Genomic DNA, 12540 nt, shown 5'->3' with positions numbered 1-12540 from the left:
TCCTGTAAAAGCCTATGGTCCCCTTTCCAGCGCCCAGGTGGGGTTTTTGGGCTCAGGGGGTTGCATCTCAGGTCACTTGGTAGGTTTCTTAGGACAGAAGGAGCAGAGATGATGAACAGGGGACCAAGTAAAGAAAAGGTGAAAGACAGAAGTGTTCTTGACCCTTTGGATCTCTGAGGCTTCATATTTGCAGGCTGGGAAAAGAAAGCAAGAAGTGGAACAACCTTCTTGTGTAGTGGCTCAGCCCCCTAATGGGAAGAAGGGCTGGGGATTCCTGTCCTTGTTCCCATTGCACTTTCTACGTTTTATCCAGTGATTGTTTGATGTACAAACAGTTGTCACTGAAGAGGGGGAAAAAACCCTAAACCAGAAAGACTTGTTGGTTTCTTTCCAATGAAATAATTCTGGACGTTTAATCAAGGGATGAGTTTGCTCTATGAGATATAGCTGTTCATTTCCTGTTTGTACTCTGAAATATCTTTTTATTTTGGTGTTAGATGCCTATCACGCAATATGCAGTGAGTTTTAGTTACTTAATTTTCCTAAATTGTATTTAGTTCACCAGATGAAAAGCAATAAAGGAAAACAAAATGTTGTTTATTATTAAGATTAGCGATTTATGGCTTGCGGCAGGTTTGGTTGTGTTGTTATATCAATAGTAAAGTGAAAATCTTTGCCTAGGTTGTGATAGCTATTAAGTTTGCAAGAAAACAGTGTTCTTTTGCACTGACAGATGTGTTATTTAAATCCCTTTTCTAGCTGGCATTCTAATCAAATCCTTTCTTTGGAAGGAACTGAAACATCTTATCCTGGAGGCTGCAGATGGGTTCCTGTTTGTAGTTGCAGCTGAGACGGGAAGAGTCATCTACGTATCAGATTCTGTGACTCCTGTGCTGAACCAGCCACAGTCTGAATGGTTTGGCAGCACTTTGTATGAACAGGTTCATCCAGATGACGTGGAAAAGCTGCGAGAGCAACTGTGTACATCCGAAAACTCTATGACAGGTCAGATGTGTCTGATGTATGGTTCTGTGTGTTATGGATCCCTGTAGAGCTTTTCTGGCATTCAAAATGCCTTGTTTGAAAATCTGGTAAAAATGAAATTCAGCAAGATTAAACTGCATTTTCTTGCAGGCAGTGTAATAATATAAATCATCTTTTGTATGACTACATTTTTCTTCCTATTTGTTTGACTTCAGTCAAACCACCTTCACGTAGCTCTGCATTCAAACTTCTGGCTTGGGTGGGTTTGGAATCTGGGTTGTTTTCAGGCTTGGTCTGGAAATCTAGATTGTTTTCCTTTTGTCCCTAATGAACTTGTGACTTCTTTACAAATATGTGTTTCTTTAGGGCCGTGTTTATTTTGAAGGCAAAAATCATACTTTAGACTTTTCCATTTTCATAAAAGTTCTTTGCGGTTTGCTAACGGGAGTCCTGGGGAAAAAAATCCAGTGCTTGGCAGCTGAAAATCTAGTGGATTTTGAACGGGAGGCTTGCTGCTTTAGCAGTGGTGTAAGTTAACTGTACGTTGACGCCCTATCATTTTGCACATAAAACTAAACCGTATTCATATCTTTAATATACCTCTGGCTTTTACAAATATTCATGCTCAAGACTCCCAATAAGAAACTATCCTTGCCTTTAATAGGATACGTGTAAGTTAGATTTTAAGAGAATTAGTTAAATTCTGTTTTGACTCAGACTTGGAAAGGAGGATACTCAACTTTCCTTTTTATTCTTCCACATAGTATGTTTATAACTAAAGGAAAAAAGCAGTGGGAAAATATTTCTAACAAAATCCTGATCCATGCAAAATTCACATGATTTCTCCACGCGTTAATAACTCAGAATTCTGACCTGGTTCAATGGAAGTTTTGTTGTGTTTCATAACTCAAAGGACAGTGATCCAGTTTTGAGTAAACCTGCACACTGTTTACAGCTTCCATGTCAAAACTGTGCCAAATTCATGATTTCCTGTGGTTTGAATGTGATGTGGTTTTGGCAGAACTTTCATGTATTCAAATTGAAAGCTCAAAGCAAAATTCTGTGGTGAGGATTCAGATGGATCAAAACCAAGTGAACAGTTAGAGGAACCTGTGCAGGGCAAGACAGCTGAGTTTCATACCACGAGACTTGCAAAAGAGCACAACCTCTGTTTTTATTATGTAGCATGTAACACATTTTAACGTAAGTACCATCTCCAAGAAGCAATTACTCCAGCACCTCTGAACAATCATGTTTTGACTTCCAAAACTGCTCTGTTATGGGGCTTAACCTGCTCAAACTAGAGCAGGACTAGACAAATGCAGAGCACTTCTGACAACCCAACTCTGTGTTTTTTCCAGTTTTTAATTAAGTGCTTTTCTTTTACACTGAATGCATTTGTAGCCAGTGGGAAAAAAGTTCAAATGATAGTATTTACAGGGCTAAATCTTTTCTTCGCCTGAGTCTTTTGGAGTTGTCACGTGGACACGGGAGGCCCTTAGATCTGTTGTATGTGAACATCGGAACGTTTTCCCGGTGTGCGAAAAGTATTAGCCTGTTTAGAGCCAGGGGGCCTGCTTAACTACGTTCGTTAAGGTGCAGAGGCAGACTGGATATAGAAAGGTGCATTTTAGGGACTGCAGGGCGTGTGTAGTTACAAGCATTCAAAGCAAGCGTGGGTAAGAACAGTGCATAATTATTCCTAGCTATATGGGGACGTTGTGCAAGTTCTCCTTTGCAGAGTTATTGTGGTTACATGTACAGTGCAATTTTTGGCTGGCTGATCATCTCACAAGCTATAAACCCAATCATCAGCCTGCTTCTGAATCAAGCATAGACATATGGTTGCATGTACATCATCTCTCATAAGATCATCATAGAACAAATTTTTAAGGTATCTGCTGCGTTTTTCTAGCTCCTTACTAAAGTTAGTGTAAAGCAAGTGACATCATAATACAGTCCTGTATTCTGAGTAGTTTTGTTTTAAAGATGTGATCAGTGAAGTACATTTAGGTAGTAAACTACTGTTTTTGTCAGTCTGTGGAACATACAGAAAGCTCTAGATTTCTTATATTAAACTTGCATTTCCTTGACCCTGTACCATTGAATAAGAGAAGCTGTCTTCTATAAGGACTGTCAGTCTGGCATCAATTTGCTTATAAGCAGCATGCAACAGGACTTCAGCAGCATCACTCTTGCTCCTTTGAGATTCCCTTCTGGGAGCATGGTAAGTCCAGAGTCTGTTCAACCAGTTACGCTTTCCTTCCTGTCAGACAAGCCATATTGAGAGCAGCAGCTTTGTAACAGGAAGGAATAATATGAAATATTGCTGTAAACAGAACTAATGGGTGTATTAGTGACATGTTGAAAGAAGTCAAGTAGGCAAATGTACATCCTTTAGGTAGCCCCCAAGTCTCTCTTGGCTTTCCAGGGTTGTTTCCTGCTGAACAAAGGGCAATGAAGAGCTTGAAAGAGATGCAAAAACACAAACCAGCCAGCTGCATTTGACATTTTTCCTGCTTAAAGTGAAGTTCACTGCAGGCAGCAGGGAAATCTTCATCTTCTAGTGAGCTCTGGCTGCTAAGAATAGGATCTACTTAGGGAAAAGAGGAGATTTGCAGGGGAAAATGTGATGACTGAAGAATTAAAAATCATAATTTATCTTCCTCACCTTCCCAAGGTCCGTTTTCTCTGTAACTTACTCCTTCAGCCCTTAACAGCATTTTCACGAAGGAGAAAAACTTCGTTTGCTTTGCATCTGATGAGAGCGATGTCCTTCAATTGTATTTATTTGTCTTGTAACAAGTGCTGCTGGGGTTTTCCCAGTACCTCTTAGCAATCCTGCTACCTAGAGAAGCTGCTCCAGAAGCCCCAAGGACGTGGGAAGCTGCCAGTGCCAAAAGGGAGCGACAGAGAACAAGTCAGTGGGGAAAGCAGGCTCCCTCTCACATTTCTGCCCCTAGGAATAAGACTGGGACTGTGGTTGCATGAGTATTTTGGCAATCACACTGGCTTATGCAATCCTCACCTCATCTCACCCTTTCCTCGTTTGGCACTTGTGTGGTACTACAATGAGTCACATCAAGGGGGCTCACTGAGCTGAAAGCTGGTTTTGGTTGAGATGGCTCTTTTTGGCCCAGGCTGTCTTAGGATTGCTTGAACTTTTGTGCTAACACCCTGCAGAAGCAAGGAGTTAAGGACAGGGAGAGGACAGGAGGTAGGAACGGTTCTTTGGTAGGAACGGTTGGACTCGGTGATCCGGTGGGTCTCTTCCAACCTGGTTATTCTGTGATTCTGATTCTGTGACAGGATTTCAGGAACAGTAAAAGCATATGCCATTTGAGGTGGCTGTTTAATTATGGCCTAAACCATGTAGTGTGTTTGGGGAGTTAATTACTAGCTCTATTTTTAACTTGGGATATGGGGAAGGATGGATAGTTTCTATTCCATTTTATATCCTTGGAAGTTTTATTCCCAGAAAATGAAACAATTGTCTGCTTGTTTATTGTACATTAATTGCTAACATATTGTAACAACAGGAAAGCTGAACTGTGAAGAGCATGTACAGTTTGAAACAGTCTAAAAAAGACAGCAGCTGAGACTTGATGATAGCAACAAACAGTGCTTCCCAAGTTTTTACATGCGTCATGGGCTTGATTAATCAGATATTCAGAGTAATAAATAATTTTCTGTCTTTATTCTTGGAAATCTGCAGATTGGAAAACAAATCACTTCAAATATGGATGAAGATCAGATCCTACAGTAGTATCCATTAGCAAAGACTTTTTTGCCCCTAGGGTGCACTGACGAAACTTGATGAATGTTGCAGGTTCAGAGTTGGAAGTTGATTAACACACAGCATGGTGGAATCCTAACGGAAGCAAGAGCCTCCAAGCAGCTACACAACAAATCTCTGATGGAGCAGAGAACAAACAGAACTCAAATCTAAGTGCAGAAGATAATAGCTTTTGAAGAACATCTCTACTGCATTTACTCACCAAAAAATGACTGAGCAAGTATTGTAGTAGACTGTCCTTTCATTAAAACATGGTGTTCCAGAACATTTTGCCGCACTGATTTCTACCAGTCTAATTCTCCATAAGCAGTTAATGAAAGAGTAGAATGAGAAATACAAACACCTCTGTATGGTTGCCAGGAAATACTCCAAGTGATTCCATGATGTGTCTGAGATGTTTGTCGAGGCTGTGAGGTCCCTCCTCCTGCAGGCAGCATCTCCAGTGGTGTAAATGGGAAACAGCGACGTTTTTTATATTGAGTTCTGAGCTCCAAGCAGCACAGCATGTCATAATCCAGCTATAACATCTTCCTTCACCCTCACTGTCTATGGCTAAGAAGAGGCAGGAGGCAGCATATATAATCCCATCTATGGCACAAAGCCTCTTCAGGACGTTCAGTATCAGGAGTTCTTGCAAACTGTTTTAGCTGAGTAGTTAAAGGGGTGCTGAAACTGCAGAGTTGTCAGTGCAAGAAAATGATGAGAACCAGAACCTTCACAACTTCGAAGTGATGTAAAAATCACTAAGTCGATTTGCTTGCTAGCTGAGAAAGATTAATTGAGGTTACTCCAAGTTAAATCTTGGCATAATATTTTATTGCTATATTTTATAAGTACAAAAAATGAGAACTTTTATGATGGAAATGGTGACTGACCACAGAAAAAATTGAGCTGATAGGTACCATTTTTTTCTAAAAAGACCATTGTTTGACAATTCACAGTGGCCCCTTATGGAAACCTCACTCCATGTTACGCAAACAGGCATTTGGGTTGGGGAACCTGTCTCACAGAACCTTCAAATAATGTGTTGTCTTCCAATGGTAAAATCAGTATATGCAGTTTTCTGTCTTAACTGCAAAGCTTTCTGTTACCAAGCACACCTTGTAGCCACACCCATAAAATCCAAATGCTGTAGATAGTTGAAATTGTCTGTGAAAATGAGAAAAATAATGTCGAGCTCAAAAGAGGGCAGTGCCAGAGACCAGTGAAGATGCAGAATAAAGCTTTCCACAGCACTGAACAGATTGGAAATATTCAAGAAATGGTAAATAACCATGTGAAAGAGTAACTTCTCTACAAAAGTGAAAATCGGTGCAGGATTTTTTGTGCTGTGAGCTTTCTTACACTTACGTGTCGATTTTCCAACTCTGATTTCTGCATGATCTTTCTTCAAGAAAGGGAATTCTCATACACACTGCCAGCCACAGAATGCAAATGTGCTCTTATTCATGATCATTGTTTGAACTCTGACTTGAATTGATGATTTATGAGAGACTCCAGCTGATATGGAGAGTAGCTGGATGAGCCTCCTGTTTGGCTTCATGTGCATAATTCTCAGAAGAAATTCAAAGAGTAACTTGAAGCATGACCAGAAACACAGTCCTGCCAAATACAATTCTGATATGCCTTAGATGTCATCTTCACGAAGAGAACGCTTCAGGGAGTCTGTATAGCAGCCTTCCAGGGGGCTACAGGAAAGCCAGGGAGAGCTCTTTATCAGGGAGTGCAGGGATAGGATGAAGGGTACTGGTTTTAAGCTGAAAGAGGGGAGATTTAGATTAGAGATTTGGAAGACATTATTTACTGCAGAGGTGGTGAGGCCCTGGCACAGGTTGCCCAGAGAAGTCATGGATGCCCCATTCCTGGAGGTGTTCGAGGCCAGGGTGGATGAGGCTATGAGCAACGTGATCCAGTGGGAGATGTCCCTGCCCGTGGCAGGGGAGTTGGGACTGGATGATTTTTAAGGTCCCTTCCAACCCAAACCATTCCATGATTCTATCATTCTGCGATTCAGTAACAGTAAGAACTCATGTCTAATGAAACAGTAATATATTCTCAAAGCATTTAATTAATGGGATGACTTTTGCACTATATTAGCAAACCATGGAGTTAAAAATTGGGTCAGCCTATTTATTTTTTTTTTTTAAAAAAGATTAAAAAAAGCTTCCTTTAGGTATTGGTGCCCAAAATTTTATACCAAAACTATATGTATGTTTTTTTATACTCAGAGCTGTTAAAACTCCTTGGAGAAAAAAAAAATTTAAAAAAGAATCCCTTTTGTTCAGAGAAGTCTGTCCTTGCTGAGACAGTCAGAAAACGAGAAGCTGTAGTAAAGCTCATTTGAGACTTTGTTCTCTAGCCTTTGATACTAAAGAGCACATTTATTGGAGGTTTATGCATTGGAAAGGTACCGTGCGTGTAAAGGGCTGTTTAAACTCCAATGCTTCATTTCTTTTTTTTTTTTATTTTATTTCTGTCTGTGAACTCTTTTGAGTACATGAACCCTAAAGAACCATCTGTCTCTGAAACGTGCCCAGCCCAGCAGCTTAGGAAGTCAGAGTACAGAGAATTAAAACCAGATCTCAGTATTTTAGATTTTAACATCTTAGCAGAGGATGACTGCCCTACTAAGACTGTTTGCCTCTGGGCAGGTAGGGAATGAGTTGTATAATTTTTTTGTTTATAGGGAGAGTTAATAGCTTTTTTATCCAAGTATAAAACAGTGGTTCATCATCAGCTGTTTTCACCGAGCATCTCTGAAATGTACCAGCATGTAGGATGAAGACGAGCAGGCATCCAGTAAACAACACACACCAAAGCACGCAGGATGGGGGGAACAGAAAGTTTCCATTTACATGATATGAGATGTCCTGAAATCTTTTATGTCTCTGCAGGTCTCTCTGAAACTTGACTTTTAATATTTTATGGGATTTTTCCACCCACCCGCACATACATGACACCCCCCCTCTCTTTATTCCTTAGAAGGGTGGAGGTAGGAGACAGCTGTGCCAGGATTATTGCACCTGCAATGGAAGGGAACATGGTAGTTTTTGAAAATAGATGTTCAACACTGAGGTTCTCCAGAAAAAGAGGGGACAGTTATTAAAACCATGTATAGAATATATACAAGTGGTTCATGTGAACAGAGTATTTCAGGTTTCGGTCTCATTTTACTGTAGAAAAAGCCAATTTTGGCAAGGCTTCTTTTTTATTTTAAGTGTGAAATCTTGGAAATTTGGCTCGTTGCTGACAACTACCAAATCACCATGTGATACCTGTTTTTCAGCAAAGTTATGTGGTCCCACTGGCATTGCGGAGAGTGAAGTGGATGTTTCAGATGTAAGACTTTCCATACACCCAGCCTGCTGTTGTGCTGTTTTTCCAAAGAAAAAAATCTGCGCACGTTTTTGTGAGCTGACTGTTCTCATAGCAGGAAGGTCACAGTGCCAGCCAGAGATGGCCTTTGAACTTGGGCAGTGCAAAGCATAGGAATTTGTATGCTTTCAGCTTTTGTCTGTTCAGCTGGTGGGGGTTTTATGGGTAAGATGGAGGAAATCGATGTTCTGCTTCGTCCACCCCCATTCTGTTTACAAGCAAATGAGATAGTGCAGTAGATGCTTAAGAGCAGGAGACAAGGAAATTGTCCCTGCATGGCATCTACATCTTGGCTGTCCCACTGGCATGTGCTTAGAAGTGATGTTCAAAGCCTCCATGTCTTCACCTTCTCTTCTGTTGTCATTTCGTTTCATCAACCACAGTTTGGCAACTCATGACAGAACAGAAAAGCTTAGTAGGTGAGTGAGAGCTATCCGAGTCTGTGAATGTGCTGGGTTTTCCAGAAGGACGATAAGGGAAATTTTAAATATATTGTATGTTAAACTACACATGCAGGACTTAATGTTTCCTTTACAAGGAAGCTGATTTTCAGGTAAGTGAATGAAACAAACTCTTAGTTCAGTTGCTGCTGTGTGACCCGTGACTGTAGTACCATGATCTTACAGGGCTAACACAGAGGGTGGAATTTGACTTCAAGGCCTGAGAGCGCCATCCTTGCACTTTGACAGCCTAGATAGTACCACAGAAATAAGTCAAGCCCAGTCAAAAAATAGATACTTGCAAATGATCATATTTTAAACGTATGGTACGTATAATCTCTGTAATTTATTCCAAGAGAATTTTGTTTTGCTTTGGTCTCTAGGGCTGTTTCTGGGAAAAAAAAAAATCCCAAATGTGGGGAGAAGCCAGCTATGTATAAAACAGTTCATAAAGCGACTCCTACACAAACACAGTGACCCAGTGGTCCCCCTGCTGTTGAGGCACTCTAGGTGGGTGGGTGGTATTGGAAGGAAAACTAGTGATAATAAGTTGCATTTTTAAAATTACTTTGATAATCATAGTGGTGGTTTAAAGAGCTCGGTACATGTTTTTACTGAAATAAGGAAACAACCAAAGCCGAATACTCTGAGACACCTGATTAGCATTTGGGAATGCTTGTAGTATAAATTTCAGGTGCTGGGGTATGCACATGCAAGTGAGTTTTGTGGTTTGGTCTTCACCTTGAGCCTCTCACTTGGATGCTGCCGTGTGCTAAAGTCTGTTATCACAGATGTTTGACTGGATCGCTTTCAGTTACTGGGTTTCCAGGGTAGTGGGGTTTTTTCATGTTCAATATTTAGTCAACCTACTCTGTTTTGTTAAACATGATGGAATATATGGAGTTAGTGAATTTTTTCCCCGTTTAGAAAATACTAGTATTTCACAAATACCTGACTAACTTCTTCTGTTAACACATTGCAAATAAAGCAGTCTGAGTATCTTGCAGCCTTTTTGCACTGGCCCTGCTTACAACTCTGTAAATCTCAGGTGCTTCACTGCTTTGATGGGAACTTGACAAATGCTGGGAGGATGCAGTATTAGCATTAACACCTGCCCTGAAGAGAATCAGCTTTTCTGTTAGCCTGGCTTGAGTGTTGTGTTGTCTCAGTGAAGTTAATACAATGCAGTAAAATATTTCTTTTTATTACATGTTGAGTTTTAGCAACAGGCTACGGAGGCACAGGGAAGAGTGGTGCCTGGAAATGATAGTATTCTACCTGCATGTCCACTTGCTTAGAAAGGGGATCTTATCCTATGCTGCTGTCAGCTCTGTTTCCTTAGCCAAATTTCAGAACCAGACGATACTAGTATTTATTAATAAAGCATGTATCCCAGTTATTCGAGTTTGGTAATGAAGTACAGAATACAGAATGCCAGGAGCTGAAGTTTTTTAAGCAGAAGTGTTTTTCAGTAAAGCTTCCCGCTGAGCATTCAAGTGAAACAAACAGGTCAGTTTAAAAGCTACTTACAACTTTTATGTATTGATTTATTACACAGCTGTGAATGGTTAAAGAATAAATTAGATATTGCCAAGCTTTTTTGGATATCTGTCTCTGCTGATGGTGCTTTGGAGTAACTGTTTCTGGGGTTTTCAAGCCTTTTTCTAGATGTAGAGAGTCTGCTCTGTCTTTTGAAGAGCTCTTTGTGTCTTGGATCACTGGCAGGACGTAGTACAGAAATTTTCTCCAGCTCAGACTTTCCTTCAAATAAATCTGGTAATAGTAACAGAAATGCTACCCCAACTGTCCAGCTCATTGAACCATGAACTTGGTGATATTTATTTGGTTAGGGACTGAGCCTGGAAGTACCTGCAGAGTTCAGAATCTGGCTCTGTCAGGAGTTAGACGAACCTATAGCAAGATAAAGCTTCTGCTGCTAAAGTTTAAATGGACAGTGCAAGGGTGGAAAAAAGAGAGGATCATTGTCCCCCTGTACAAACAGGGAACTGGAAATGGAGATGGATGCTGTTGTATTTGTGTCTAAGGGGAACTTGCACATCTGTATGGGCTTCTCTAAGCTATTTTATTTGGTATGCTGAATGTTACTGGTACATCAGATAACCGTTGTTGAGAGTTCAAAATACATTTAGTCCTTAAAATATTTTTGGGGTTTTTTTTTGTGTTATAACTTAACTTTCAGCATGTGATTTGAATTATTTGCTTGGGGTTTTATGTCCAGTTTTTCCAGGTCCATCAGCAGAGAGGCTTGCATGTGATATGTAACACTACCTCTTCATATCGTCCCTTGAAATTAACTCAAGAGCAAAGCTCAAAAGCCCACATACTTTCCTTTTTAATTTAATTAAAGTGATGCATATTTGCCTAACACTGTGGAGAATTACATGATGCAGACTGTTTAGTCAAACATCAAGGCAGACATAGCAGAGACCTTTTGGCCTCATGAGCTTTTATAAGAACAACTTGCATTAAGCAAACAGCTGTGTAACGTGAGGGGTTTCTTATTGAAAAACAAGAGGGGGTGAGAAAGCTTTTCAATTCCCCCTTTGTGGGTCAGTGTCTCCAGCTGGTAAGTAAGGGGCAGACAGATATTTAAAAATAGCTACATTTCAATTGCATTACTTCTTTTTTGTTTTTTTAACTTTGCTGTTCATTGGATCGACTCTTCATTCTATTGTAAGAATGTCATAACTTGACTCTAATGCTTATACAACGCCTTTTGCAATTAGATGATGTAAACCATAACTTATTTAGAGAGATTCAAATAGTCCCCCTGAGAAGCTAGGCTAGTGGGGAGAGTGAGCTTTGGTGGTTTATATTTATAAGTTGAACATTAGCCATCGTTATGGGATAGGTAGTTCAGGAATTTTTTCATGAGTGTGGAGGGAAAAATGAGCAATAGAGCATGTCCTGATTCTAAGTAAGCATCTTGAAAGTGGGGTATTCGATTCAAGTGAAATTTCTTTTCCTTATTTGGTCTAATTTGTGTCAGGTTCTATACTGATACATCAAGAAGTTGTCATTGTGTATAAAGAGAGATAAATCAGCCAAGCAGCCTATCGTTTTCTTTTGGAAGCATAATCATGGTTATTTTTTATTTAAGCTGATTATGCCCAGATAAGCATATAGTTGCCATGGGATTTTTATGGAGTTTTTGAGAATCAGTGTGGTTTATATTATTGGTAATTTTTATGTACAGCTAGTGTGTTGAGAGCTCCAGTTCTGTATGAGCTTGGACCTTGTTCCTAGCTGCGCCTCCACTGCTGGCTGACCGCAGGCAAGAGAAATTGTTCCTCTGGGCTTCAGGGTCCTTGTCGTTAAAATAAGAGTAAAATTGTGGATCTCTTCTGAAAGTTGCATTAATGTCTGCCATCAGCAAGTACGTGCTTGTAACCAGTTATTTGTTTTGTCCGCTCATATCGTTGTTTGTTGGTGTATCAGCGATGCTTTGAGATGTAGTGGTACGTGCAGTGGGGTAGGGATGCACTGGTGCATTCTTCTGCATGATAAAACAAGCACATGAGTGCAGCAAAGCTCCAGCCTGTGAGAGCTAAAGCAGTCTCAGAGGAGCTGGGTGGAAGGCACTGCCAGCTTTGGAGCAAGAGTGACTGCATTTTTTTTGTACTATCCCATGAGCTTCTTGGTTGATCTGTATGCAGTGTGATGACAGCTGGGAGGTCCTGTGTGGTCCCCAGGCTATGTCAGGCTAACTGATTTTACAGTTGTACTGCATTCTCATAAGATATTGGTATACCAGTGTCCCCATGGCTTCATTCTTCTGGAGAAGTTGGGCCAGGGTGCAAAATCCTGTATGGCAAAGGTATAAATATCGGCTGGCTGTACAGCCTTGCAGATAGGGTGCAGTTGTCTTTGGGAAGGTCCCATCCTCTCTGTACAGTCAGACCAATGGGGAAGCAAAGTTGGAAA

The 12540-nt window shown here is 40.5% G+C and overlaps 1 protein-coding gene across 3 annotated transcripts in view; it reads left to right on the top strand.

The window, feature by feature from the left end:
* Positions 1-12540, top strand: part of ARNT2 (aryl hydrocarbon receptor nuclear translocator 2) — a 103138-nt gene that overhangs the window by 37901 nt on the left and 52697 nt on the right. For all 3 annotated transcript variants that reach the window (XM_069866869.1, XM_069866867.1, XM_069866868.1), the window contains one exon: positions 792-1005. In XM_069866869.1, the coding sequence (XP_069722970.1) occupies positions 792-1005 (214 nt within the window). The remainder of the gene's footprint in view (positions 1-791; positions 1006-12540) is intronic.

This window comes from Phaenicophaeus curvirostris, chromosome 12 (assembly GCF_032191515.1).
Source record: "Phaenicophaeus curvirostris isolate KB17595 chromosome 12, BPBGC_Pcur_1.0, whole genome shotgun sequence".
Taxonomy (NCBI): domain Eukaryota; kingdom Metazoa; phylum Chordata; class Aves; order Cuculiformes; family Cuculidae; genus Phaenicophaeus; species Phaenicophaeus curvirostris.
The sequence above is the reverse complement of the archived record's forward strand: the minus strand, read 5'-3'. Positions and strand labels throughout refer to the sequence as shown.